The sequence below is a fragment of the Astatotilapia calliptera genome, chromosome 11 (genome assembly GCF_964374335.1).
Source record: "Astatotilapia calliptera chromosome 11, fAstCal68.1, whole genome shotgun sequence".
NCBI lineage: Eukaryota > Metazoa > Chordata > Actinopteri > Cichliformes > Cichlidae > Astatotilapia > Astatotilapia calliptera.
This window is the reverse complement of record NC_137432.1, coordinates 19,041,399-19,069,073: the sequence shown is the minus strand read 5'-3', so window position 1 is coordinate 19,069,073 and position 27,675 is coordinate 19,041,399. Positions and strand designations below refer to the sequence as shown.

Here is a 27,675-nt window from a genome sequence, read left to right as displayed (position 1 = left end):
GCAGTTAGTGGGGTTGGTCTAAATTACCCGTGAATGTGAGTACGAATGGTTGCCTGACTCTATGTGTTAGGCCCCCCCCCCCTTTTTTTTTAAAAATTACACTCATTTATATAATGAGTTAAATAAAAATCAAAGCTTAAATATGTTTAGTAACCAGACAACTTTGGTATTATTAGAGTACTTTATTGGTAATAATTCAAAGCACATCATTTAATAACCAGTAAAGAAATCCTCTGAGAGCAACAAGCACAAAGATTAGTATTTACTTAATTGTGTTTTAGAAAGAAAATGACAGATGACAGAAATAAACAATTAATATTTCAAATTGTTTAAGGTTTTTCTTTTTTCTTGACTCATATAACAACATGGACTGAAGCTGATCTTCCACACGCTACACATTGTTGTATATTGACTCATCGCAGTCAGTCTAGACAGAGAAACAAGATTAATTCACTCACTTTGTTTATGCATGCACATTATGAATGAATTATTGAAAAAAAAATCATTACTTGTCCCTACATTGCCATAGAGATGATCATTGGCATAAATGTCAGAACAAGACATATCCTTCCTGTCCTCTTTCCTGCAGAAAGAATGCAAAAACATTAAATCAAGTTACACATCTTCTTAAATCATATTTAATCACGAGTGAGATTGTTTGTTTAAACTTAAGATGAAGAATCAAAACCTTTTTGTTGGGGCATAACGAGGGAGCTCCACAGGTCTCTCTGCTTTCATGGTGCCCAAGTCTGATGTTGGCGTCTCCCCTGATCGCCCCCTGCTGGCAGAAAACAATAAAATAAATAAGAACATGAGAAAGACAGCTGTCAGTTTTGGTAACCTCTTAAGTAGAACCACATTTGGCTGCTATATTTGGATGGGCAAACAAAAATAAATGAATTTCAGATGCAAGCTCTGAGATAAGTTTTTTTGTACATGTTGGGTGACAAAAATAAGCATCATTACAATGATCTCATGGAACATAGCAGCCTATGATGGTCTGAACTGAAAGAGCAGCAGCAGCAGTTTCAGGAGTCAATGTGTGCATGTTTCATTTATAGAGAGATTATATTTTGAACATTTTTATTTTTTATTTTTGTCAACATACCTCTCATGAGTAATGCTACTGAAGTAAAAGCACAATGAATCAGTGGATTTTGTTTTTATTAAAAAGAAGAAGAACACAATTAGCCTGTTTTTTTTTCTCTCTTCCCCAACTAAACATGAAGAGAGAGGAAGAGGGGTGTGTGTTTGTGATTTAGGATAATCTGTTTTTAAAGGAGCATTTTTAAATACCACAGTTGTCTTTGATACTAGTTGTTAATGTTGCTATGCTGCTCATTTAACAGTCTTTCTATAAATGAAAATAACAAAGAATTCAACACCATAACACACATCTAAAGGAAAAGTTGATCCTCACAGCAGCAGCTTCTCTCTGTGCTGATACTCAGAAAAGATGCAAATAACATCTGAGATAGATTTCACTAAAGTATTGACTGTTATAACTCACCAAAGTAGAAGTAAGAAATGAATGTGTGTGACTTCTTCTTTCAAGCTACAGGATTGTGTCTGTGTTTTATTTGTAGCTCTGACTTCATAGTTAATCAGCTCTGTACTTTCCAAGAGACATGGTGCTCTGCTTCTTACTCTGAATACTTTTTTTTAACTCCTGTGTTATGTGCTGCTTTTTCTTTTAACTGAATAACAAAGGACATAGGCAATATACCTTGTTTAGGTGGTCTGGCTGTCAAAGCCTCAAAAAAATGTCTGTTATTGTGTAGATTTTTTTTCCAACCACCATTTCAGAAATACAAATATTTTTTATTTTTTTTTGCCTGTCCCGTTTGGCTCTTTTGCCATCAGAATTATTGTCTAAAGGCAAACAAAGATGCCCAATGGATTTACTTTACCAAATTGACCATCCCAGCCTTGCCGTAATGGTCCATTTGATTCACCTTTTATTGTTTCTTTTATTTTCACTTACTGAATACGGGACAGACTTGACTGGGGGAAAGAAGGGGAGAAAGAAAGAGGGAAAGAGAAACAGCTGAGAAGAGGGACGGGGGAGAAGGGCAAAAGACAAAAACCAACAGAACGGGCAGAGAAAAAAAAATGCATATATCAATCACCTGGATCACCTGCTGAGAAAGAAAAAAGAAAACAAGCAGAAGAGAACAAGAGTAATAGAATAAACAACATCACAATGATATATGGGAATATGACAGTAAATACTAAATGTTAAACATTATTGTGCAGCACATAAGATCAACAGAACACAGTGTGCTTTGAGGTAGGAGCCAAAAAGGGTGTAGTTTGTGGGTGTGATCACCCGTGTGTACACCTGTGAGCATGGACGCGCTTGTTTTTTTAAAAGGTTCCTTCATGTAATCATCTGCTAGAGGGTGTGGGGGGGCCACAGCCCCGTCCTCCAGGGTATGAAGCAGGTATGGAGGAGATCAAAACTCCAGACATCCAGAGGCCCCCAGAACACAAGAGACCAAGGAAGACCAACAGAGGGGCAGCCGCGCCACTGTCCCAGAAAGAGCTGAGGAGAGTCCCAGATGAGGGCTCACTCAGCAGCCGCGGAGCAGAAGCCAAGGGGAGTTGCAGTGACGTGCCCGTGAGCTCCGTCGGCAGCCAGCCGTGCCTGAGTGACCGAGCCCCAGGGCGAGAGGCCGGGGGCACCCCACCTCCGAAGTGGCCCGAGCGAGCCCCAGGCTCCAGGCCCCGATAAGCGGCCGCCAAGGAGTGAGCCGGTGTGTACCTGGACGCCCATCCCCGGACACAAAGAACCACCAACGCACCGATGTCTGAGGGAGTCCGCCACTGGCAGGGGAAGTGGTGGTAGGGGGAGATAGGCCTCCAAACCTTGGAGGGCCTAAGATGTCCCCAGAGAGGTGGCGTCTGACACCCAAACTGACATATAGACACAGAAATACAGGCACACACAGATACAAACATCCATTCCCACCCTCATGCTCTCATATGCACTTACTCCACACTCAACCAACGTGGAGACAGACATAAAGAGACGCTGTACACACAATCACACTCCCCAAGCGTACTCTACAAACCGGGTCTAGGTACCCTTGCCCCTGGAGGGGGGAACTGCAAATACAAATACAAATATTTTCCAAAACTCACCATTTTCTAACAACACCCACTCCAGTGGCTATCAGAATAATCAGAACAATCACACCTGCTCCAGAGGCTATGAAAATATTCTGCATGTTGTCTGTTCAAAAAGAAGGCATATTGAATATTTTTTGTTTTGCCATGTAAATATAAAGTGATAATAATTAATGCTTGAGATTCTTGAGATTGAAATTTTTTTCTTACCAGTAGCAGGTAACAAGAATGTGAGGTTAGCATTTCCCAGTGTGTTGTTTGCCAGGCAGTGAACAAACTTAAAGGACCCAAAGTCTGTCTGCAGAGTTCCAGTAGTAACAGAGCCAACTGTCTCTATGCTGGTGCTTTGCAGGACTCTGTCACCAAGAACAAAATGGACCATGCTGGGAGGCCTGGACTCCACGATGCACTCACACTTTACCACATCATCCTCTGAGAAACACTTAGAGGAAGTCCTAATATCAGGGGGATCTGTAAGGACAATTGAGAGCTATAATTAGGAGATAAAAGATAGTTGTGCATTTATTATATACATTATATGGATAAAAGTAGCTGCTCAGCAATCTAAATTTATGCCATGTTGCCATGATGTAAGCAGAAGTTTTGAACTTTGGAGTTATTGAGTCAGATGACTCAATAACACTATGCGCCTCAGTACTTGGTGACACTGCTTTGTAACTTTATGTTAATTTTGAAATTTCTTCCTCCTAGATATTCCAAAAACTGGCTTCTCAAAACAGTAACATCCTATTACAGTACCACACTCAAGTTAAACGATCTCTCGAGAACGACCCATTCTTTCACAAATGCTTGTAAAGGCAGACTGTACGGCTGGGTGACTGATTTTATGCACCAGTGGCAACGGGACTGAAAACACCTGAATTTAAGGATTAATAGGTGTCAATAAAGTTTATCTTTGACTCACATGAAAATCTATTTTGTTGTTATATTTCTTCCATTTTGTACTCACATAACACATTGAGCTTCATGGTGCTTGATCTGTCTTGTCCTTCCTCATTGACAGCAGTGCAGTACACGGACTCTATTGAATGTCTGGAGACATTTGACATTGTGTAGGTTTGTCCCTTATTCAGCAGAGCACCAGTTTCACTGTGCCACTCATAGCTGCTGACAGGGTTAGCATCACTGGAGCACTTCAGGTGTGCAGTCTCTCCCTCATCCACTGACTGGTACTCAACCTTCACATTCACTGGAGCATCTGCATAGAAATATTAATCCTATTATGTTACTGTGCAGCATGTTATCTTATTTTACATAATGTCAGGTCAAGGTTGAGCTTATTTCAACATTCTGACATGACGGTGGCACCAAATGAAAAAGTTCAGGAAGTCGATGAAAGTCACCAATATTTTGGAGATGATGAATATACTGACAAAATATCAAAGCAGTCAATCCAGTAGTTGTTAAGACTAAATCGACTTTCAGTCAGTGAGTCATTGTCATACCACTAGACTGATGTCGCTGTTCATTAAACAAACAAACAAAACAAAAAATAAATAAATAAGAGAGAAAAACGAATTTATAAATAATTCATAAAAACATTTTAAAAAGGATGCATATAGAAAGGCATAGAATTTACAGTTCTTTTTGGCACAAGCTCATTCAGTGCAATTATCAGGCAACTGAAAGATGACTTATCGTGTCAGCAAGCAGAGGTTTTGGCAGTTTGCAGGTCTGTAGCATTTTGGGTGTGTGTTAACCCAGCGGTCCCCAACCCCTGGGCCTCGGACCGGTACCGGTCTGTGAGTTGTTTGGTACCGGGCCGCGAGAGTTGAGGCTCAGGTGTGAAATGTATAGTTTTCAGGGTTTTTATCGGTTTTCAGTATTATTTTGTTATCGTTTTTATCGTTTACTCGGTTTTCCTTGGTCTTTTCACGTGTGTTATGAATAAATTTTCTTTTTTTCAGTACCGGTACTAGTTTTATTTTGTTGTATTTATGCGCGACACCTTAAAGGCCGGTCCATGAAAATATTGTCAGGCATAAACCGGTCCGTGGCGCAAAAAAGGTTGGGAACCGCTGTGTTAACCACAACACAAAGGAAGAAATACATTAGCAGCTAAATTAGATAAGTGGTTGTTTTTGCCCATCATTCTGAAATGGATCATAAGGCCATTTCCAAATAAGTTTCTCATTCTGCAGTGTGAAAGCTTATTCTCACTGTAGGAAACATTCAAGAAAGTTTGCAGTCTTTCCAGGAGTTGATGTCCCAACAAATTCACCCCAAAGTCAAACTACAATGCTAAAAAAAACAAACTAGTAATAAAAATGCAGTGTTAAAAAAAAAAATGAATAAATCAAAAAACCCACCAAAAATCTGGGCAGCATGACTGCAGTCATTCACTCAACCATGAACTCCTCAGTATATCAAAGTATTCTAGAGTCAAACATGAGGCTACAGCTTGTTTGCAGCTTGGTCTTAACTAGTTAATAATCCCAAGGACATTACCTACCAAAGAATGACTGACAAAGAAAAGAATCAAGGTTTTGCAGTTGCCTCGTCAAAATTTAGATCTCAGATTTAAATTGTGTGGTGACAATTTAAAAGAGAGCTGTGCATAAAGAAGTGTCCACAAACCTCAATGAAATGAAGCAACCTTCTAAAGATGTGAAAGATTTCAAAATGATGTGAGAAACGGCTACTTACTTTACAAGTCATTGTAGCCAAAGGTGGTTGTACATGCTACTGGGTTTTGCTTAGTTTTCAAATTACTTTGGAGTTTTGTGTAAGTGTTCTTTAACATGATTGCACATACAGTGGCATGCAAAAGTTTGTGCAACCTTGTTAATAGTCAATATTTCCCTGTATTAATCGTTGGTTGTTACAATAAAAAAAAAAAGTCAGTTAAATATATCATATAGGAGACACACAGTGATATTTCAGAAGTGAAATGAAGTTTATTGGATTTACAGAAATTGTGCAATAATTGTTTAAACAAAATCAGGCAGTTGCATAAATGTGGGCACTGTTGTCATGTTATTGATTCCAAAACCTTTAGAACTAATTATTGGAACTCAAATTGGCTTGGTAAGCTCAGTGACCCCCGACCCTACATACACAGGTGAATCCATTAATGAGAAAGAGTATTTAAGGGGGTCAATTGTAAGCTTCCCTCCTCTTTCAATTTTCATTGAAGAGTAGCAACATGGGGTCTCAAAACAACTCTCAAATGATCTGAAGACAAAGATTGTTCACCATCATGGTTTAGGGGAAGGATACAGAAAGCTGTCTCAGAGATTTAAGCTGTCTGTTTCCACAGTTAGGAACATATTGAGAAAATGGAAGACCACAGGCTCAGTTCAAGTTAAGGCTCGAAGTGGCAGACCAAGACAAATCTCAGAAAGACAGAAACGACGAATGGTGAGAACAGTCAGAGTCAACCCAAAGACCAGCACCAAAGACCTACAACATCATCATGCAGCAGATGGAGTCACTGTGCATCGTTCAACCATTTGCCACACTTTACACAAGAAGATGCTGTATGCGAGAGTGATGCAGAGGAAGCCTTTTCCCTGCCCACAGCACAAACAGAGCCGCTTGAGGTATGCTAAAGCACATTCGGACTTCATTATTCATTCTGGAATAAGGTGCTGTGGACTGAAGAAACTAAAATGTAGTTATTTGGGCATACCAAGGGGCGTTATGCATGGAGGAAAAAGAACACAGCATTCCAAGAAAAACACCTTCTACCTACAGTAAAATATGGTGGTGGTTCCATCATGCTGTGGGGCTGTGTGGCCAGTGCAGGGACTGGGAATCAGAGGTGTGGACTCGAGTCACATGACTTGGACTCGAGTCAGACTCGAGTCATTAATTTTATGACTTTAGACTTGACTTGAAAAAATGTTCTAAGACTTGTGACTTGACTTGGACTTTTACACCAATGACTTGGGACTTGAATTGGACTTGAACCGGTTTACTTGAAAAGACTTGATATTTTACCCCAAATATAAAATTTAACATGCATATTATATAGAGATTGAAAATGTGACGTCATTCACGGGTAGAACCGCAAAGGATTCTGGGAACTCGTGGCAAGCGGTACTAGCGCACGCAGGCTTTCAATTAAAATCAGTCACACAGCGATAAAAAGAAACACAAAAATGTCAAGAAGCTGTTGTATTATTAACTGCAATAGCCGGTCGCATGACAGCCACGGGAAGCCGACGGGTAAAGAGATCGGTTGTTATCGGATTACGTCGTTGAAGAGAAATTGTTCGAGCCATGTTTCCGAAGTAACAAAGAGGCGACTGGATTGCAGCCATTCAAAGATCAAATATAACGTCCTAGAACACTCCAGCTCACAGGTTAGTCTGCTCCAAGCATTTACACAAAGGTCAGTCTGCTGTTGTAGTTAATGCGTCATTTTTCTTAACATAATTGGTGATATAGGTTACAAGCAAGTCTGGCGCTGAACAGAAATTGTCGCGCTATGCTCCTTTATTTATTGTGCATAAATAGTGAATTGTCCTGACACAATATTGCGTTTCGCCTCTGTTATTATGGTACACTGACAAAAACACATACTTTTATTCACAGGATAAAACAGGTTTTTTGTATCACTAATTGTCCAGTACGATTACAGCATACAATATTATTGTCACTGCTACATTTCTGTGATGCTACCAGAAATTATTTCCACTACTAATTAATTACCGTTGAGCTCAAAGGTTATATTAATAAACGGTTAATGAATGTGTATTTATGACGACGATTTGTGAGACTGGTAAACTTATGATACGTACGATGGTCTTTCGTTCTACACGGTGCATTTCAAGGTCCTGCACCCATCCGTCGGTAAACTGTACCTGGGCTTGTTGCAGTGACCTGAAGTTACTAAACTTCATGAGTGTATTCACTCACTCCAAGAACCGTATGATTATAAATATGCATATAAATATGCTAAGATGAGATAGCTGACTTCATCTAACTAGCAAATGTTTTCCAGGCTACGTTGGTGATACAGTTTTTTTTAATGTGTATGATATTTTTGTCATGCGATTTTAAAGCTGGTCCTACAACTGCATCCAAGAATAACATGCAGCGTATCTCAGAACTGTCGGTGAAAATTATTCTAGGAGCTAAGTTTAATTGAGCTGCATTTTAAAGAGGTGCAATTTCACAATTTGTGTATATTTTCTAAGTTCACTATTTTGTATGTGTTGAGAAAAACACAGATTTTAAAATTACATGGTCTAATATTTACATTTAGCATAACTGCAACATTATTTTTTCGTTTGTTTTTTTTAAAGACTCGAAAGGACTTGAAATTCAAAGTTTCAGACTTGTGACTTGACTCGGACTTTTACACCAGTGACTTGAGACTCGACTCTGACTTGCCTGACATTACTTGAGACTTGACTTGAGACTTGAGGATAAAGACTTGAGACTTACTTGAGACTTGCAAAACAATGACTTGGTCCCACCTCTGCTGGGAATCTTGTCAAAGTTGAGGGACACATGGATTCCACTCAGTATCAGCAGATTCTGGAGACCAATGTCCAGGAATCAGTGACAAAACTGAAGCTGCGCCGGGGCTGGATCTTTCAACAAGACAACAACCCGAAACACTGCTCAAAATCCACTAAGACATTCATGCAGAGGAACAAGTACAACGTTCTGGAATGGCCATCTCAGTCCCCAGACCTGTATATTATTGAAAATCTGTGGTGTGAGTTAGAGAGAGCTGTCCATGCTCGGAAGCCATCAAACATGAATGAACTAGAGACGTTTTGTAAAGAGGAGTGGTCCAAAATACCTTCAAACACAATCCAGACTCTTGTTGGATCCTACAGGAAGCGTTTAGAGGCTGTAATTTCTGCAAAAGGCGGATCTACTAAATATTGATTTCATTTCTTTTTTTTTTTTGTGGTGCCCAAATTTATGCACCTTCCTGATTTTGTTTAAACAATTACTGCACACTTTCTGTAAATCCAATAAACTTCATTTCACTTCTCAAGTACCACTGTGTGTGTCTCCAATATGATACATTTAACTGACATTTTTTTTTATTGTAACAACCAACGATTTATACAGGAAAATGACTACTAACAAGGTTGCCCAAACTTTTGCATCCCACTGTACAACATTTTTCTCCTAAAAATGAGCACTCTGTGCTTTTTTTTTACTGTTAGTCATATGAAGTAATTGACATACACAAATCAATTGGCACTTTGTTCTATGCCAGCTTGTAATAAATATATATTTAAAGATAAACAGTTTCACATTCTGTGTAAAAAAATAAAATAAAATAAAAAAATAAAATATGAGTAACAAATTAAACTGTAAAAGTTTTAACTTGTTCTGCTTAGTTTTTGTTTTGAATGTAATTCTCAATATTTATGTTTCTTTTCCCTAATTTCTTTCTAATTCTAACAACTGCAAACACATGTAACAAAGCAACCATGCCTAGTGTCGGAACACCCTTAATTTTCATTATGTTGGTTTGTGCTTTCTTAGCCTGGTTTGTTGCAATTTCACTCGTGGGTTTTACGATTTCTATAGTCTTCTCTTTATAACTATAAAGACCATTGTATTCTAGATTTTTTAAAAGTGATCATTTTTACAATATTTATAAGATTTTCTTTCATCTACATGTATTTGTCAGTGCACACTTACATTGTACTTTAAGGGTCTTGGATGTTTCTTGGTGCTTTCCTCCGTGGTATGTTACCCTGCATTGTAACAGTTTGTTGTGATCAGTGCGGTTTGAGCGAAACATTAAAATTGATGTTGCCTTCCACTGGCCATCATGAAGCTTCTGTGCTTGAAAATGCTGCTCTCCAGAGTGACTCCAGTGGAAAGAAGGTGGATATGTGGGGCAGGAGTGAAACACAGAGCAGGATGCAGACACAGTTTGACCCTCCTTTACCTCCTCTTGCACAGAGAAATCAGTGGGATTTGGTTCATCTGTGTTAACAAGAAAGATCAAGATGATTTTAAGACCCAAACTAACTGTGATTTTTTTTGCAAATCCAAAGACTACGTAATCCAATTGTTGAATTTCCAAATACCATAATGCGTAGAACTAATATAGGAAACAGATTAAGGTGAGGAGAAGGGAATAAGAGAAAAAACAAAGCAAAACACCATTCTTATAAAAATCTAACAATATGATAATGTGGACTTCACTTTACTATGATTTGACTTTATGCTGTGTGGCAGGTAAGCCAGGACCCAGCAATGAAAGACCAAATAGTAAACTAAAGAAGCAGCTTTATTGCTGTACGGAAAAAAAACTCAAAAATTCTAACACTAAGCTAAGGAACAAAACACAGAACTCTAAAACACAGAGAGATGCATACAACAGTGGGAAATGGGAAACTGAGGACATAAATATACACAACAGGGTAACGAGAGGATGGGTAGCAGGTGGAAATACAGCTGACACTAATTAGGAATCAACGAGGAATATTCCAATAACACTATTTAGTCCGGAAACATAGAAATAACGAACCAGTACCATAACACTTTCCACATGAGTGGATAATTTGAGTGTAACTGTATAGCATTCATTCAGTTAACTTACCGATCACTGAAACAGAGATTTTGTTCTTTGAGTAGGAAAATACGGTATAAGCTTCCATTATAATCCTGAAATGAAAGGTCCCTTCATCTCTTCTTGTAAGTTTATCAATCATCAGAGAACAATTCTTCTTGCTGAGGTCTCCCAGCAGCTTTGTCCGACTCCAAAACTGAGCTGGAGTTTGAGATGCATCAGAATGACAGATGACTTGATTATCATTATTATACCAAATCCCCGTGAAGGTCTGGGGGCTTTTTTGTGGTTCTGGGTAGTTATAAGAGCAGGGGATCACCACACATGAGCCAAGGAGACCTTTCACTGAGGATGGCACAGCAGCGGTCCAAGATGAAGCTTCTGTTGGAGTAACTGTAATAAATTTGAGAGTAAATTATGATGAAACAAAACAAATAAATAAGACTACCAACATAAGAAGGACAATGTAAATGTGTGTGAAAATAAAGAAAAGATCATGTAATACCGACATTATGTGTTACACAAAGATGTATGAAAATGTGAGAATTAAATTTTTCAGCTATACTTTAAAGGTCTATACTATCCATACCTTTAATGCAAATGTACATGAAGAACAAAGACCATTGTAAGACCATCTTTTCTTCTCACTGTCACGCCAACAAATACGGTGACAAGGATGTCTGTGTTTTTTTAAATTTCCTTCAGAAACATGTGACATGAAGTTGCCTCTTTACTTTTCACACATTTTGCAACCACTTTATCACACTCATCTTACTTTTTTCTGCATGTTCTGCAAAATAGAGAAGAAAATTAACTTCATCATATCTATTTTTTTCTTTGTTAGGTTTTGTAAATGGTTTGTGCTTGATCACAGCGTGTGGTTTCCTGCTGGTTTTGCCTCCTTATTTACACATCAGTTTGACATGTTCAGAGTGAAATGTGGTTACCCTCTCACGTGCACACAGACACACGCACAGCAGAAAGTCCATTTTGATGGCTCTACATGTTTAAGAGTATGAGTTATTGTAGATATGCATTTTAGCCTTTGCATTTCTTACACTGACCCCGGCCCCTGAAGAAAAAAAAATAAAAATAAAAAAATCGCTGGTCGCCACATATGTGAGCACGAGAGAGGAAGACACCCTCGAAGTTCATCGAAACATTAACTTGATATTTATTCCTCCTTTAAACAAATTATTGTAAAGGAATTTTTATTTTGTTTTTATATGTATCTATTTTTAGTGAAATCAACTTATAAACTTATAATTCTTTTCTTTCTCGACATATTTTAAGTGACCTATATTTGACAAGAGCATAATAAAACTGAAATTCTGTTTATGGTGCGCCACTCCAATATTTTTAGTGGCCTCGCTATGGCCACCCCTATGAAACAACTCTGCACTAGAGCTGGGCGATAGAACGATAACGATATGTATCGCGATATAACTTTTACTCGATAGAGAAATTAAGCTATCGCGATAGACCTCGCCGCTCTTGTCCTCTTAATATAAAAAAAACAAAAAACAAAAAAACAAAAAAAGGTCAGCCAATCCAAATCAAGTATCGTAGCGCAGAGCCGAACCAATCACAGCCGCAGCGTCACGTCGCGTTACGTACAGCACAAGTACCAAGCCGCACGTGTGTTTGTTTGGGAAGCAGCCGGCGGGTAATGGAGCCAGCGCATAATGGAGGAAATGAGTGTGCCGACTAGAAAAATCAACCGAGCATGACCGAAGAGAAAACAGATGATGGTTCCAATGCCGGAGAGATTGTCGAACGGAAGAGCCATAGAAGTTCCGTAGTGTGAAGGTATTTCGGCTATTTCAAGTCTGACAAAAAACAGAGTAGCGTGCCGAAAGCAAGTCTGGAAATACAATAAACTGGTGCATGCGTCACACTGTGCGCCACGTTATTGTTTCGGTGAAATGAATTTCTACAATACTGTTACTGTTAATTGTACTCTCTGCAGTGTTTAAATGCTTACATATACACACAGTTACTGTCCCTCCACACATACGACTCGGTTCTGCTTCTATGCCCCAGCTTTGTTTACTTTTTCCCACCGAGGCTTCTAGACTTCTGATTGGCCAACATTTCTGCACGGTTAGGAATCTAGCGCCACCTGCTGCTTTGGCATGTTCATAGCAGCGTTTTCTTTCATTTCTCCCTTTATGTGTGGACGGGATTATTTTTTAAAACGAAAACGGAAAATCTCCGTTTTCAAAAATACCCGTGTACGTGTGGACGTAGCCTCAGTCTCTGACTGGAAGCGCTAATGCGTCATTCGGCTTTTGTCAGACTAAAGTAACTGTTAAAACTGTTTGAAAAGCTCAGCTATACAACAAGGAGAGATTGAGAATTTCCTTTTAGTTCTCAGTTTATTTGATATTGACAAAAGTTAGTCAATTTTGTCTGTTCTTCTGTAAAACAAACTAAGATTTATTTTTAGAATTAATATTTTGTTTCTAAGTGGAATTGACAATTTAGTCTGTTTCGTTTGTTCTATTTTGAAACTTAAACGCTTTAGCGGCTGCCTTTTGTGTAGTTTGCAATATTTGCCTTTATTTATCTGAAAAAGTCTCATGTTCCTTAAGTACATCTACCCTGTTGAACTTATTATGGGAAATAAATATTTAAATAAAAACAAGCTGCTGATTATTTCACATTTTACTTGTGAGCAACGGCACATTTAAATCTTACAAATATAGTTATTTGGCTTATATCGTGATAGATATCGTTATCGCCTGAAATGAAAAAAACATATCGTGATATGAAAAAATCTCATATCGCCCAGCTCTACTCTGCACCCATGATTCTATCTATGAAAAAAATTTTTTTTGTGTATCTAAAGGAAGAAATTTGCAATTTGTTTGGATTTCAGCTCTATTATATTTCTCATTAAATTAACAGGGACCCGGCTTCTTTGGTATATAGAATGACTACCAAAATAGTAATGGATTATTTTTAATTTGACAGCACTGTTTCACTGTCCAGCTCTGTTTTAGTCAAATGCGATGTCACATGACAGTGCAGCAAGACCTCACTCTTCATTTTGTGGCTTTTCTAAAGTAATGTGGGCAACAACCGGTGAATATAACATTTTAGCTAACGTGCAAAAGTACACTACCTTTACTCTGTGCTTTCTTGTAAAAAAAGTGTTTATATGGGTACACACGTGTGCAGGTAAACACGAGTTCATCTTTTATTTGGCTACACTGGTTGATGTGTTTGTGTACTTGCTATGGGAAGCAGAGCCAATCCACACCAAATGTTCCGACTTGTGGCGCTGTGAAGAAGGAAAACTGGTGAAGGTAACTAAATGGTGTTGACAACGCCACCTAGGGAGGGAGTTACACCCCAGGAGAGATTACAATAGCCAGTGTAAGCATCGTAACAATTACAAGTGGCACACAGGCTCGTTATTAACAAACAGAGTCCATTTCACCGATTATTGGACAAAACAAATATAAATAAAGAGCTGCAGAAAAGACAGCAACTTAAGTAACAGGGTTAATTAAGACACTTTATTAACAAACATTACTTAAAAGAAGAGGAGACCACCACTTGGGGAGGCAACCTACACTGAGGAGTTCCCAAGGTTGCAGTCTCTCTGCAATCCTCACTGCCACTTTCACTGCAACTTAAATGGTGCGTTATACTTGGTTCCCGGTGTGTACATTCACAGGCATAAAAGGGAATTCCACCACACGTGCCTAGCCTCTGCCCCAGCATTGGCGGTGTCTCCACTCAAGAAAAGATTTAAATTATAAATAAAGCAATATAAAAACAACCCAGTAAATAAGATACAAAAGAAAAAGGAGTAAACACACACACACAACCTTTAAGATACAGGTCCTTTTAAAAGCTTGATTAAAATATAACAAACAGTTAACACTGAAACGCTATAAAACAATGAACAAATGCCAATCAACACGACAGCAACAAAGCAAAAACCAGGCTACAACAAGACAGCAGCAGTGTGTAGGCCTTTAACAAGAGAAAGAAAGTAGTCAGCCAGGGTTCACGCTACTTTAAGCCAAACTGCAGACAGTCAGGATCCTACTTACCACCCTTTTACAGTTACAAAGCTTTAAGCAATTGGCAGGACAAAAGAATGTGATCTGTAGTGATGGGACGTTCTGTATCGAGGCTTCGGAGCGTGTGTCGAGTAATGGAGGGGGCGTTTCCGCGAAGCGCGTATCGAGGCTTGCTTCATTTATGGGAGGAGCTGAAAATGATGACGTCCGAAGCCTCGCTGCCCGGCTGTACCACGTGACTGGTTCATGAAGTGGTTCGAACTTTGCCGCGAGATATGACAGCGATATAAACCCCTCAGACTTCATTCAAAATGTGGGTGTTTGATGGAGAGCTGCGGTTAGAGAGAGTTTGGAGACCGTTTGGAGGATTATGAGAGTGAGGAGAGAAAGTCAGGAGAGAATGGAGCCAGCTAAGAAGAGGAGGATGTCCTCCCCTGTGTGGGAACATTTTGATCTTATTCCTCCCAACAAGGTATGTAAATTTCTACAGAAGATGTATTTTCATGATACTGATGGTGCAATACAATTTATGTTGAGCTGTCTTGACTTTTGTACAAGGTGAAGTGTTTGCTATGTGCCAGGGAGCTGGGATATAACAACACCTCATCCATGCTTAGGCACTACAGAGCTTTGCATGAGAATAAGGGGAACAGCGATTGTGGAGCAAGACCAGGTGAGCCATCAAATGCAATGATAATATAGCATGCAGTAATGTTACTAAATGATATAACAATATTATACAACTGTTATAAGTTACGTGTGTGATATTTATATTTGTGCTTTATCTTTATTGTCTTTCCTCAGGAGAACAATCTCAAATAGATGAAGACCTGGTCAGCATGGTGATTGAGGACTCCCAGCCATTTAGCATTGTGGAGGACAAAGGATTCAAAAGATTTGTTAAATCATTAAATCCCAGCTATGTTCTCCCCACTAAAAAGGTCATAAAAGCAGTGAAAATTTAGTTTTTACAGAATAAAATGTGAACAGGCAGGACTGAGGCAGTGTGTAGCTGTCCATACCTCAACGTTACAAAAGCACAACTACTGTCCACACCCCAACCACACCTCACCTCACAGTAAATGATCATTTCCATTTCAAGCATTTCCAAATAATCATTTCCCATACTGCCACTATAAATATACACAGTATACTGCCATCACTACAATATACATTGTTTACACACTCCTTTTGTTGTTGACATTTACAGGCTGTGTGCAAAATGCCACACTCTTCAAATTCATGCCAGCTATTATTTTTACGTCCAGTAGGTGTCCTACTAGAGCAAATGAAGCTTCATGAAGCTTCGCGTTGGGGTGAACCAATTGGATGAAAAGCTTCAGTGCTTCATGGGGCTTCATCTGCCCATCACTAGTGATCTGCAATACTTAAAGACAACTTGTGATCTTCGCCACCCTCTACAGGAATGAGTGCAAGTTGCCAGGAAATGGGAGTAGGCTACAGCTGCTTACATTAGGCGTGAATGTTCATGCTGCGTTCACAAACACCATGCATTAACCAAACATCTACCAAATCTAACCCACTATAAAGAAAAACAAGTTTTTTAACCGCTTGTTTCAGGAATTTCTGTGTTTGTGTAACCACGGTAACTTCTGACCCCACTTCCGCCAGTCCCTTTATTGTGGCGGGAATGAATCCTGTATAAGTTCCGGGTCAATCAGCTGCATGTCCCTACTCCTCTGGCTGCTGTTGTCCCTGTGGTTGGTGTACTTGTCAGATCACGACAAAATTTGCACTACAGGCCAGTTGACAGCGTGCAATAACCCGGCCGATTCATTCATCTTTACACTACCTCACACTCGACTCAACGGTGAGTTATTTGTTTGTTTTGTTTTGTCACAATTAATGTACATGCGGAGCCGCGATCGCACATCCTACAATGCCGGTAAGCTAATGCTAGGCTAGCGACAGTAAGTGCAATTACTAGTGTCATCTATTGAATATTGTTGTTTTTGTTTATTCCATTATGGCCGAATGTTGATTTAACGTATCTAGAGTTGAATGAGTGATTTGATTTTTGTAGTTTTGTCCGTTTTGGATGTTTTTTGTTACTTTTCTGATGAAATGCCGAAACGGCCTATGAGATTTTGCATTGAGTTAAATTCCATTTACATTATTGAATCTGTTGCGCAACACCTGTGATTAAATGAGTTTTGTAAATATATTTGATTAACTTTGGATAATATTTATTAGCTTTAACGCTGATATACTTTGATGGGACCCATGAGAATGTCTTTCTATAATAGTATTTAGAATGACATTCATTATAAGAGATGATGGTTTATTGATTGTTGTATGAAACGTGGCATTGATTACTTGACTTTGTTATTTATGTATTTATTTTGTCACAGCAGTAGAATGCTGTTTCATTTTCTTCTGTGAATGATAATTTCTGTTTTTTGACCTTGTTTAGGTCAGGTTTTTTTTTTGTTCTCCCGCGATCAGCCCTGATCAGCGCGAGATGGCGAGCCACCCGACCACCGCTACGTTGCGGTAGGAATTGTGAACCTATGGACTGAATCACAAATTGTTGACACATGACCTATCACAGGTCCATGGAACTAAACTAAATCACATACTGGACTACACCTCATCCCACCTCCTTTTGGAACCTAATAAGCTGTTTTGTATTGTCAACATTATTTTTGTTTGTGATATATATGCATATGTTTTTATTTCTTTTGTACATCCATCTATACACTTCTCATAACAAACATAATATATATATATTTGAGCTCTACTTTTGTTTCCTGTGTTTTATTCACACCCTCAGGCTCCATAGTCGAATCTTATTCTGATTGCTCATTGTCTATGAGGCTGCAGTCAGGCGCCCTGGTCCCTTAACCGCGTTACAAGTGGCGAGCCAGTCAGGAGCCTTTGTGTGTGAATATTTTGGGGTCTTACGTACAATTTTCTTTACTTATTTACTTCGCTTTTGCTGAACATAAAATCAAAAATGGATTCAGTTGCACTTTCTGGCATAAATATATCACAGTCTGTGATGATCTCCGGTGTGTCTAACACAAAATCCGATAATGAAATTCTTGACTACTTGCGTACTTATGGGAATCTTAGCCGTCATTTTTACGTAAATGATCCCGCAAGTACTTTCTTCAAAAACCTGATCGCTGAGTTTGTAGATACCACTGCTTTTACAACTCTAGAGCCGTTTCTGCCATACACCCACTGTTCTAAAAGTGTTGCCGACCTTGTTTTCCGCGTCACAGCTTTGGCCTGTGAGTACGCCGCCACGGAGGACAGCAGCAGTCCCCCTCCCAATTACCTCAAAGAGCTCAAGCATATTGCTGATCGCAGCGGGCACCGGTTTGAAGATGTCTTGAAGACAGTAATGAGGCAGATTGGTCAACATTTGCATGAAGCAGGAGCAGGTGATGATGGAAAAGTTGAATATGATGAGGAAAATGGAGTAGATGAGGACATTGGTGTAGAGGAAGAAGAAAGGGAACTGGAGCGGCAGCAATTGTCTTCACCTCCTGCCAGACAGGTTTCCACTGACCAGCAGGGGGCACGACCTCGTCAAAGCCAGACTGGACCAACTCCAAGAGTATCACTCACAGCCCCTGATCTCAACCCACCACAAATACAAAGGGTTGTTGTTGAGCATGTGGTCCGAAACCCAGACATAAGCACCACAACTTCACTACGTCTCCGTGCTTTTTCAGGAAGGATTCCTAAGCCAAGTAGTGAAGCAGATTTTGAATCATGGCGTTCCCAAATTGATCTACTGCTTGCCGACCCCAGTTTGTCAGCTCTATACGTCGCCAGGCGTATTATAGAGAGCCTGTTGTCACCTGCTGCTGATTTGGTTAAAGGTCTAAGTCCCAACACATTGCCTTCAGTCATACTAAGTGTACTTGACTCCGCTTTTGGAACAGTTCAAGATGGTGAAGAATTGTATGCTCAATACTTAAACATTCTTCAAAATCCAGGTGAACGACCATCCGCTTACCTCCAAAGATTGCAGCTAACCCTCAGCACTGTTGTAAAGCAAGGAGGACTTGCAGCTGCTGACATGAATAAGCATCTGCTGAAGCAGTTTTGTCGTGGGTGTTGGGATAACACTATACTAACCAAACTACAATTAGAACAGCAAAAGGACAACCCACCACCTTTCTCTGACTTGTTGTTGTCGTTACGGACAGAAGAAGACAGACAAATTGCTAAGGAGTCACTTATGAAGAAATACATCGGTTCATCAAAACAAAAAGCTAACATCCAATCCCAAAGTACTTGTTCTTGTGGGCACTCTACAGCCAATGAAGAGCTAAAAGAAATGAAAAAACAACTCCAAACCCTCCAACAGCAAATGTCCCAACTTTTGTCCCAAAAACGTCCAACCGAGTCAAAGTTTAAGCCACGACAAACCAAATCCAGTCATTCTTCACCTCAGTCAAATACCAGACCCAAGCCATGGTACTGTTTTAACTGTGGAGAAGATGGCCATGTTTCTTCCACCTGCAACAACAGAGCAAACTCCAGTCTTGTTGAACAGAAAAAGAGCCAATTAAGAAAAAAACAGCAAGAGTGGGACGCTAGAAATACTTCATCTTTAAACTAGAAGGAGTTTCTGTGGTGGGACACACAGGAGCTGCGTGCACGAACAGTCCCAGAAACCACAACAAATTTCCATTGTTGCCAAAAGGGCTTGTGGGGACCAAAAGCACAGGCCAAATTCAAATCAAAGGCAACCATTTCAACTGTCTTCTTGATTCTGGCTCTCAGGTTACTACGATTCCTTTTTCCTTCTATAATACTTACCTTTCAGACCATCCAATCAAACCACTGGATGATCTGTTGGAAGTAGAAGGAGCAAATGGACAAGCCGTACCTTACCTGGGATACATTGAGATTAACATGACGTTCCCAGCTAATTTTCTTGGTTCATCCATTAATGTTGATACACTTGCGCTTGTCGTGCCTGACGTCCAGCAATCACCCCCAATGATACTTGTTGGTACCAACACTCTTGACGTTGCGTACAGCAAACACTGTGATACCCTCTCTGAGCAGTCATTCCTGCCATCTGGTTCTGGTTACATTGCAGTTTATAAAATCCTCCAGTGTCGCCACATCCAGAATTCAAATGACCAGTATGCTCCTGTAATCTTAAAGTCAGACCAACCGCATACGATTACTGCCGGCCAAACCACTGTCCTTGAGGGATGCCTGGTCACAAGGCTATTCCAAGGTGAGAAAGCAGTTATTCTGGAACAACCCACCTCCAGTTCTCTGCCTGGTGGACTCCTAGTAAAAACCTGCCTTGTGGACTTACCTAAACGTCGGCCATATTCTCTGCCTGTTGTAGTGAGTAATGAGTCCGACCATGAAATCCACATTCCAGCTCGAGCTATTATTGCAGAAATCAGCGCCTTCCAAGAGGTCATTTCCAAAGAGCAACCCACCCAGTATTCAGACCAGTCTATAGAGTTGTTACCTCCATCTCAACCACCATACAACTTTGGAGATTCCCCCTTAACTCCAGACTGGAAAGAACGCATTGTTCAAAAACTCAACACTATTCCTGAAGTATTTGCCAAACACGATCTGGATTTCGGCAGGACCAACAAAGTTAAACACCAAATCAAATTGTCCGATCCAACTCCTTTCAAGCAAAGACCACGACCAATTCACCCTCAAGATCTTGATGCTGTCAGGAAGCACCTGCAAGAACTTCTTGACTCTGGCGTTATCAGAGAATCTGACTCACCATTTGCCTCTCCAATTGTGGTTGCACGCAAAAAGAACGGCAGTATACGTCTTTGTATTGACTACCGTAAACTCAATCTGCAAACAATCAAAGATGCTTATGCTCTGCCTAAACTGGAAGACACCTTCTCCGCACTTGCAGGATCAAAGTGGTTCACGGTGCTAGACCTCAAGTCGGGTTACTACCAAATCGAAATGGAGGAGAAGGATAAGGCAAAGACTGCCTTTGTCTGCCCAGTAGGATTTTGGGAATTTAATCGGATGCCACAAGGGATTACCAACGCACCAAGCACTTTCCAACGGCTGATGGAAAAATGCATGGGAGAATTAAATCTAAAAGAAGTCTTGGTTTTCATTGACGATCTCATTGTCTTTGCACCAACTCTTGAGGAACATGAAGCTCGCCTGATGAAAGTTCTCACCAGACTCAAAGATTTTGGCTTGAAGCTTTCACTTGAGAAATGCATGTTCTTCCAGACATCGGTGAAGTATCTGGGCCATGTAGTGTCCCAGGCTGGTGTTGAAACTGATCTGGACAAGATTTCCACACTCACTTCTTGGCCAGTGCCAAAAAACTTGAAGGAATTAAGATCTTTCCTTGGTTTTGCTGGGTACTACAGACGTTTTGTCCAGGGATATTCGGCCATTGTCAAGCCGTTACATGAACTCACTGCTGGTTATCCACCTTCTCAGAGGAAACTGAGACGAACTGTAAAGCCAGAGAATTACCTCAACCCCAAAGAGCCATTTGGAGGACGATGGACGCAAATGTGTCAACAAACTTTTGAGTCCATTATTGACAAACTCACTTCTGCCCCAGTTCTGGCATTTGCTGATCCCCAGAAACCATACACACTCCACACTGATGCCAGTGCCACAGGTCTTGGTGCGGTGCTGTATCAAGAGCAGGATGGAAAAAACAGAGCTGTAGCATATGCCAGCAGAGGCCTTTCCCGGAGCGAGTCAAAGTATCCCGCCCACAAATTGGAGTTTCTTGCTTTGAAGTGGGCGGTGACTGAAAAATTCCACGACTACCTTTATGGTGCTCAGTTTACAGTTGTGACAGACAGCAACCCATTAACATACCTCTTATCATCAGCAAAACTTGACGCTACCGGTTACAGATGGCTTTCAGCTTTGTCCACTTTCACCTTCAAATTAATCTACAGAGCAGGAAAGCAGAACTCGGATGCTGATGGTTTGTCTCGCCGACCTCATGGTGAACTGTCTGATGATCCTCTGTCACAGAAAGAACGTGAGCGAATCTGGAGATTTGCATGGCAACATCTCAATGAACCAGATTATGTCTCTATTGACCAGCATACCATCAAAGCAGTTTGTGACCGTCATCTGATGTACAGTTCAAGCACGGATCCTGATCTTGCTCTGGTGTTATCCATGTCTGTCAATGTCGACAGTCTGCCTGACAGTTTCACGGACGACATCCAGTTCACCTCCATGGTACTCCCCCAAATCTCAACAGCTGACCTTGCAGCCAAACAACGCCTTGACCCTGTCATCCGGCATGTCATAGCTCAGGTTGAACGAGGCGAGTCACCACCGCCATTCCTGAGGGAAGAACTTCCCGATCTACCTCTATTACTGCGAGAAGTAAATAAACTGGAGCTCCATAACACCCTTCTCGTCAGGAAGAGACAAGTGGGAAGTGACTTCGCATACCAGCTAGTGCTACCTGAGGAATATCGACCAGTTGTACTTAACCACCTACATGATCAAATGGGTCACATGGGAATTGACAGAACGCTGGACTTGGTCCGTTCCCGGTTTTATTGGCCTAAGATGACAAGTGATGTGGTCAATAAAATAAGACAGTGCGAAAGATGCGTGAGACGCAAATCCCCATCTGAACGAGCCGCACCTCTGGTCAATATCAAAACCTCTCATCCCATGGAACTGGTGTGCATGGATTTTCTCTCTGTGGAACCAGATCGTGGAGTCAAAGACATACTTGTCATAACTGACCATTTCACAAAATATGCCATTGCTGTGCCAACACCAAACCAGAAAGCCAGGACTGTTGCCAAATGTTTATGGGACAACTTTCTTGTGCATTATGGTATCCCAGAACGTTTGCACAGTGACCAAGGCCCTGACTTTGAATCCAGAATCATCCGAGAGCTTTGTGAAATGGCTGGGATCCACAAAATAAGAACCACTCCATACCATCCAAGAGGCAATCCTGTTGAACGGTTTAACCGAACATTACTGGATATGCTAGGAACACTCACAGCTCAACAGAAATCCCATTGGAAAGATTTTGTAAAACCCCTGGTGCATGCATACAATTGCACAAGAAACGATGTTACAGGTTTTTCACCATATGAGCTTATGTTTGGCCGCCAACCTCGCTTACCGGTGGACTTGGCCTTTGGACTACCCCTTGCCAAAGAAGGATCAACATCCCACACACAATATGTGGACAAACTAAAGTCCCACCTAGAAGAAAGTTACAAGCTGGCCATCGAAAACTCAGAAAAGGTGATGAAACGTAACAAAAACAGATTTGATAAAAATGTCACTGCATCACAGCTGAATGTTGGAGACAGAGTTCTTGTGAGGAACGTGCGGCTAAGAGGCAAACACAAGCTTGCAGATAAATGGGAGTCATCTGTGTACATTGTAGTGAAGAAAGCCGGCACTCTTCCTGTGTATACAGTTCGACCCGAAGGCCAAGACAAGCCCCTGAGAACTTTACATCGAGACCTCCTACTGCCCTGTGGGTATTTACCACCTGAAAAGGAAATGCTTACTAAGCAGAAGAGGAAAATGCCTGTCTTACCCGTGTCTCCTGTACGTGCTGATGATGCTGATAACAATGACGAAGAGGAACTAATCTCATACCTACCTGTTCCCTTCTCTGCTGAACCTGTCACCTTCACAACAACCATCGACTTACCCAATACTCCGCAACCTGTGCCACTTATCAACCAGCCCGATGTCCCTGTAGTATTGGCTACAGAGGAAGAGAATGCTATCCTCTCAGAGGAACCTGTACCTGCTGAAGAGGAACAAGTTATTGCTAGCGGAACCGTGGAAGCTGGCTTTGAGCCAGTTGATCTTGTCGAAACTTCTCACGATGAAGAAAGTCTGTCTTCTGATTCGGAAGGATCCAGAAGTAACTTGTCACAACACTCACCTACTGAATCAGAGCCTCTCAGTCCTGAGGCAGAACCACCCTTGAGGCATTCAACCCGCACCAGGAATCCTCCTGATCGGCTGCAATACATCAAGCCTGGTAAGCCTCTGTTAAAGAGCGTTCAGACCTTCCTGCATGGGTTAAGTTCTGTCTTCTCCTTCGCTCTTCAAGACGATGAAGAAGAGGAGACGATGCCTTCACACCTCAGCCAACCAGTCATTCGCTGCCAGCCTAGTCCATGTACGAGGACGTCCATGAGATTAGGGGGGGAGAGTGTAACCACGGTAACTTCTGACCCCACTTCCGCCAGTCCCTTTATTGTGGCGGGAATGAATCCTGTATAAGTTCCGGGTCAATCAGCTGCATGTCCCTGCTCCTCTGGCTGCTGTTGTCCCTGTGGTTGGTGTACTTGTCAGATCACGACAAAATTTGCACTACAGGCCAGTTGACAGCGTGCAATAACCCGGCCGATTCATTCATCTTTACACTACCTCACACTCGACTCAACGGTGAGTTATTTGTTTGTTTTGTTTTGTCACAATTAATGTACATGCGGAGCCGCGATCGCACATCCTACAATGCCGGTAAGCTAATGCTAGGCTAGCGACAGTAAGTGCAATTACTAGTGTCATCTATTGAATATTGTTGTTTTTGTTTATTCCATTATGGCCGAATGTTGATTTAACGTATCTAGAGTTGAATGAGTGATTTGATTTTTGTAGTTTTGTCCGTTTTGGATGTTTTTTGTTACTTTTCTGATGAAATGCCGAAACGGCCTATGAGATTTTGCATTGAGTTAAATTCCATTTACATTATTGAATCTGTTGCGCAACACCTGTGATTAAATGAGTTTTGTAAATATATTTGATTAACTTTGGATAATATTTATTAGCTTTAACGCTGATATACTTTGATGGGACCCATGAGAATGTCTTTCTATAATAGTATTTAGAATGACATTCATTATAAGAGATGATGGTTTATTGATTGTTGTATGAAACGTGGCATTGATTACTTGACTTTGTTATTTATGTATTTATTTTGTCACAGCAGTAGAATGCTGTTTCATTTTCTTCTGTGAATGATAATTTCTGTTTTTTGACCTTGTTTAGGTCAGGTTTTTTTTTTGTTCTCCCGCGATCAGCCCTGATCAGCGCGAGATGGCGAGCCACCCGACCACCGCTACGTTGCGGTAGGAATTGTGAACCTATGGACTGAATCACAAATTGTTGACACATGACCTATCACAGGTCCATGGAACTAAACTAAATCACATACTGGACTACACCTCATCCCACCTCCTTTTGGAACCTAATAAGCTGTTTTGTATTGTCAACATTATTTTTGTTTGTGATATATATGCATATGTTTTTATTTCTTTTGTACATCCGTCTATACACTTCTCATAACAAACATAATATATATATATTTGAGCTCTACTTTTGTTTCCTGTGTTTTATTCACACCCTCAGGCTCCATAGTCGAATCTTATTCTGATTGCTCATTGTCTATGAGGCTGCAGTCAGGCGCCCTGGTCCCTTAACCGCGTTACATTTGTCTGGGAAGACTAATTAGAAAGTTTTTAATAGTGGACAACTGATCACATTGGCAATGTTTTGTCTTTTTTGTATTCTGAATGTAAACACGTGGTATGTAATAAATAAAAATAATTAAAAATACAATTAAAATAAAATACAGACAACTGAGAGTAAAGCTAGAATATGACAATATCAAAAGACAAAATAAATAAACTCTCTGTCTGAATGAATACCGCCCTGTTGCACTGACATCCCTCATCATGAAGTGCCTTGAGCGGCTGGTCAAAGGTCACATCTGCTCCTCCCTTCCTGACACACTGGACCCTCTTCAGTTCGGGTGTCGGACAAACAGAGCCACAGAGGATGCCATCGCCCTGACAATGCACACCGCCCTCCCTATTTTTTAGATTTAGATTTTTTTAGATTGATAAATATAAAAATTTTATTTGTTAAATTTAAGAGTACCGAGATAAATCATATGTATTTCTTAATTTAAAATGGCACCCAAATTGTATTCAAAATTGAGCCACACTTATGGAGGTCCACAATTCTTTTCCTGGTGTTTTAATTCAGCGGTCCCCAACCTTTTTTGGGCCACAGACCGGTTTGTGCACGACAATATTTTCACGGACCGGCCTTTAAGGTGTTGCGGATAAATACAACAAAATAAAACTAGTACCGGTACCTCGCAGGCAGCAGCTTCTCCCCCCTCGCTCACATGTGTAAGTTCTGTGCTCAGTTGCCTAGTGCCTGAGCTCGGATCATACCAAAATTAGGGGGAATTTACGACTGTGCGCTATGTGCTTCGAATAATGTGTGTAGCTTTTGTTTATACAGTTGTCAGTCAGGCATCTAACTATGAAACAAATTGGGCTTCTGAAAAAGAAGCCCAATTTGTTTCCCTTCTGTAGGGGTCTCTGCAGGCATACAGGGCTCTGAGAGGGTACAAGATGACAACAGTCGATCATATTTATTTGTCAAAGCTGAATTCAGGGCAAAGTACGCTAAATTAGCGTTTTTAGCTAACAGCTACAATAAGCATAAAAGTTACTGTACGGCTATCATTTGTTAGCATGACGCTTGTTCTTATACATGTAATACATTTATTACCAACCTGAGAGTTTATCCGCTGGTCATTCGACATGATGAATGACTTCTGAAGTCTTAATTCTGTCATGGTCCTGGGGCATTTTGACCCAGCGTTTTGTGTTTCTTTGAAGTTCATTTTTGTGCCTTGTGTTTATTCTGATTTTGTATTAGTTTAGGGTTGAACCTGAAGTTTAGTGTTTTATCAGCACTACCTGTGTCTGTCCTCGGTGCTCTGTTCATGTCCCCGTGTTGTGTTGTAAATCAGTCTGTGTGTTTCCTGCTTTTGAAGGCTCGTGTTCTGGATTTCCTGTTCTATTCTGAAGGTCTGTGTCTGTTGTCATTGTGTTCAGCTTGTATCCTCCAGTCATCATGTGTATTAGGATCAGCTGTTCTCCCCTCCTGTGTGTGATTACCCGATTACCGTGTGTGTGTGTATATTTAGTGGGTGTCGGTCTGTGTTTGTTGTTGGCTTGTCTGAGTTCATCTGTGTATCTCTGCGTTGCATGATGCGTCGGTCCTGTCTCTGTGTCTCTGCCCCGCAGCCCTTTTCATATGCTCTCAGGTTTGTTATTTAGTTTTTCCCAGTTTAGATTTCCGTTAGTATTTCTCATGCTTCGTTGTCTGTTTCTGCCATTGCCACTTGTAAATAAGCGTCACACTCTTTATCAGTCGCTTGCTTGCATTTTGGGTCCTCATTCATCTACAACACGACTGCTGCCCCAGCCGTGACAAATTCAGCTCAAGACGTTGTAGATTCCCGTCAGTAACACTTTCGGTCCGCTAGTAAAACGTAGTTCTACTAATCTGCGCTTGATTACTCTTGAACCGGATGTAAGTCCCAAAAAACTTAATTTTGGAACTGAAATTGAATTGTAGAACTGAAACTGAATGGTGAGAAATGAATCTGCAATTATTCGAGAGCTAAATTTTTAAAGGATAAAATACGGTTTCAAAGGAAATGGATTTATTTTCAAACTATAAAATTCAATTTCAATTTAGTGATGATCATTTATAAACCAATAAATTGAATTTCAAATTAGGCAAATTCATATTCAGTTTGTAAAAGCATTTATTCAAGTTACAATTCCGATTCAATCTGAGCAATTCAAATTTAACTTATTCAAATTCAGTTTCTGATGGCACAGATTTCTGCCCATATAATATTCACAACTATTTTCAGTTGCGGATGATAAAGGATTCAGAAAGTTTATTCATGCAGGCCCATATGACAGAGAATATGCATGTTCTTTTTGTTTTCATATTTTAATTTATATTTAATTGTGTTGTGTTTTGTGTTGTTTCATTTTAAATTTGTTTAAAAGGAAAAAGCTGAAAATTTAAATAGTTAAAAGTTGAACTGTGACTAGTTGGTTTTTGTATTATATGATTTATTTATTACATTTTATGTGGAGTGAATAAATAAAAGTATATTTACGGTGGCCCCTAGAGACGAAGCAC

At 40.4% G+C, this 27,675-nt stretch overlaps 2 protein-coding genes across 7 annotated transcripts; one reads left to right on the top strand and one right to left on the bottom strand.

Annotated features, from left to right (window-relative positions):
- Positions 1–167: 167 nt before the first annotated feature.
- LOC113032301 (sialic acid-binding Ig-like lectin 14) lies at positions 168–26,519 on the bottom strand. 6 transcript variants are annotated; one of them, XM_080307903.1, is made up of 10 exons: positions 14,716–14,834; positions 11,238–11,347; positions 10,679–11,041; positions 9,769–10,059; positions 4,100–4,348; positions 3,340–3,600; positions 3,145–3,235; positions 689–781; positions 520–583; positions 168–427 (listed from the first exon to the last, which is right to left on the bottom strand). In XM_080307903.1, exons 2-10 carry the CDS (start codon positions 11,281–11,283, stop codon positions 392–394), a joined length of 1,494 nt encoding a protein of 497 aa, XP_080164029.1. In that variant the 5' UTR covers positions 11,284–11,347; positions 14,716–14,834; the 3' UTR covers positions 168–391. The 6 variants fall into 6 exon arrangements, with proteins under 6 accessions (XP_080164029.1, XP_026040915.2, XP_026040916.2 ...); XM_026185130.2 differs by having other exon boundaries at positions 11,238–11,438; positions 14,716–14,827; XM_026185131.2 differs by having other exon boundaries at positions 689–778; positions 11,238–11,438; positions 14,716–14,827.
- LOC145431798 (uncharacterized) lies at positions 15,023–16,052 on the top strand. The gene is made up of 3 exons (XM_080307906.1): positions 15,023–15,157; positions 15,244–15,358; positions 15,490–16,052. The coding sequence occupies exons 1-3, from the start codon at positions 15,056–15,058 to the stop codon at positions 15,648–15,650; spliced, it is 378 nt and encodes a 125-aa protein (XP_080164032.1). The 5' UTR covers positions 15,023–15,055; the 3' UTR covers positions 15,651–16,052.
- Positions 26,520–27,675: the final 1,156 nt, after the last annotated feature.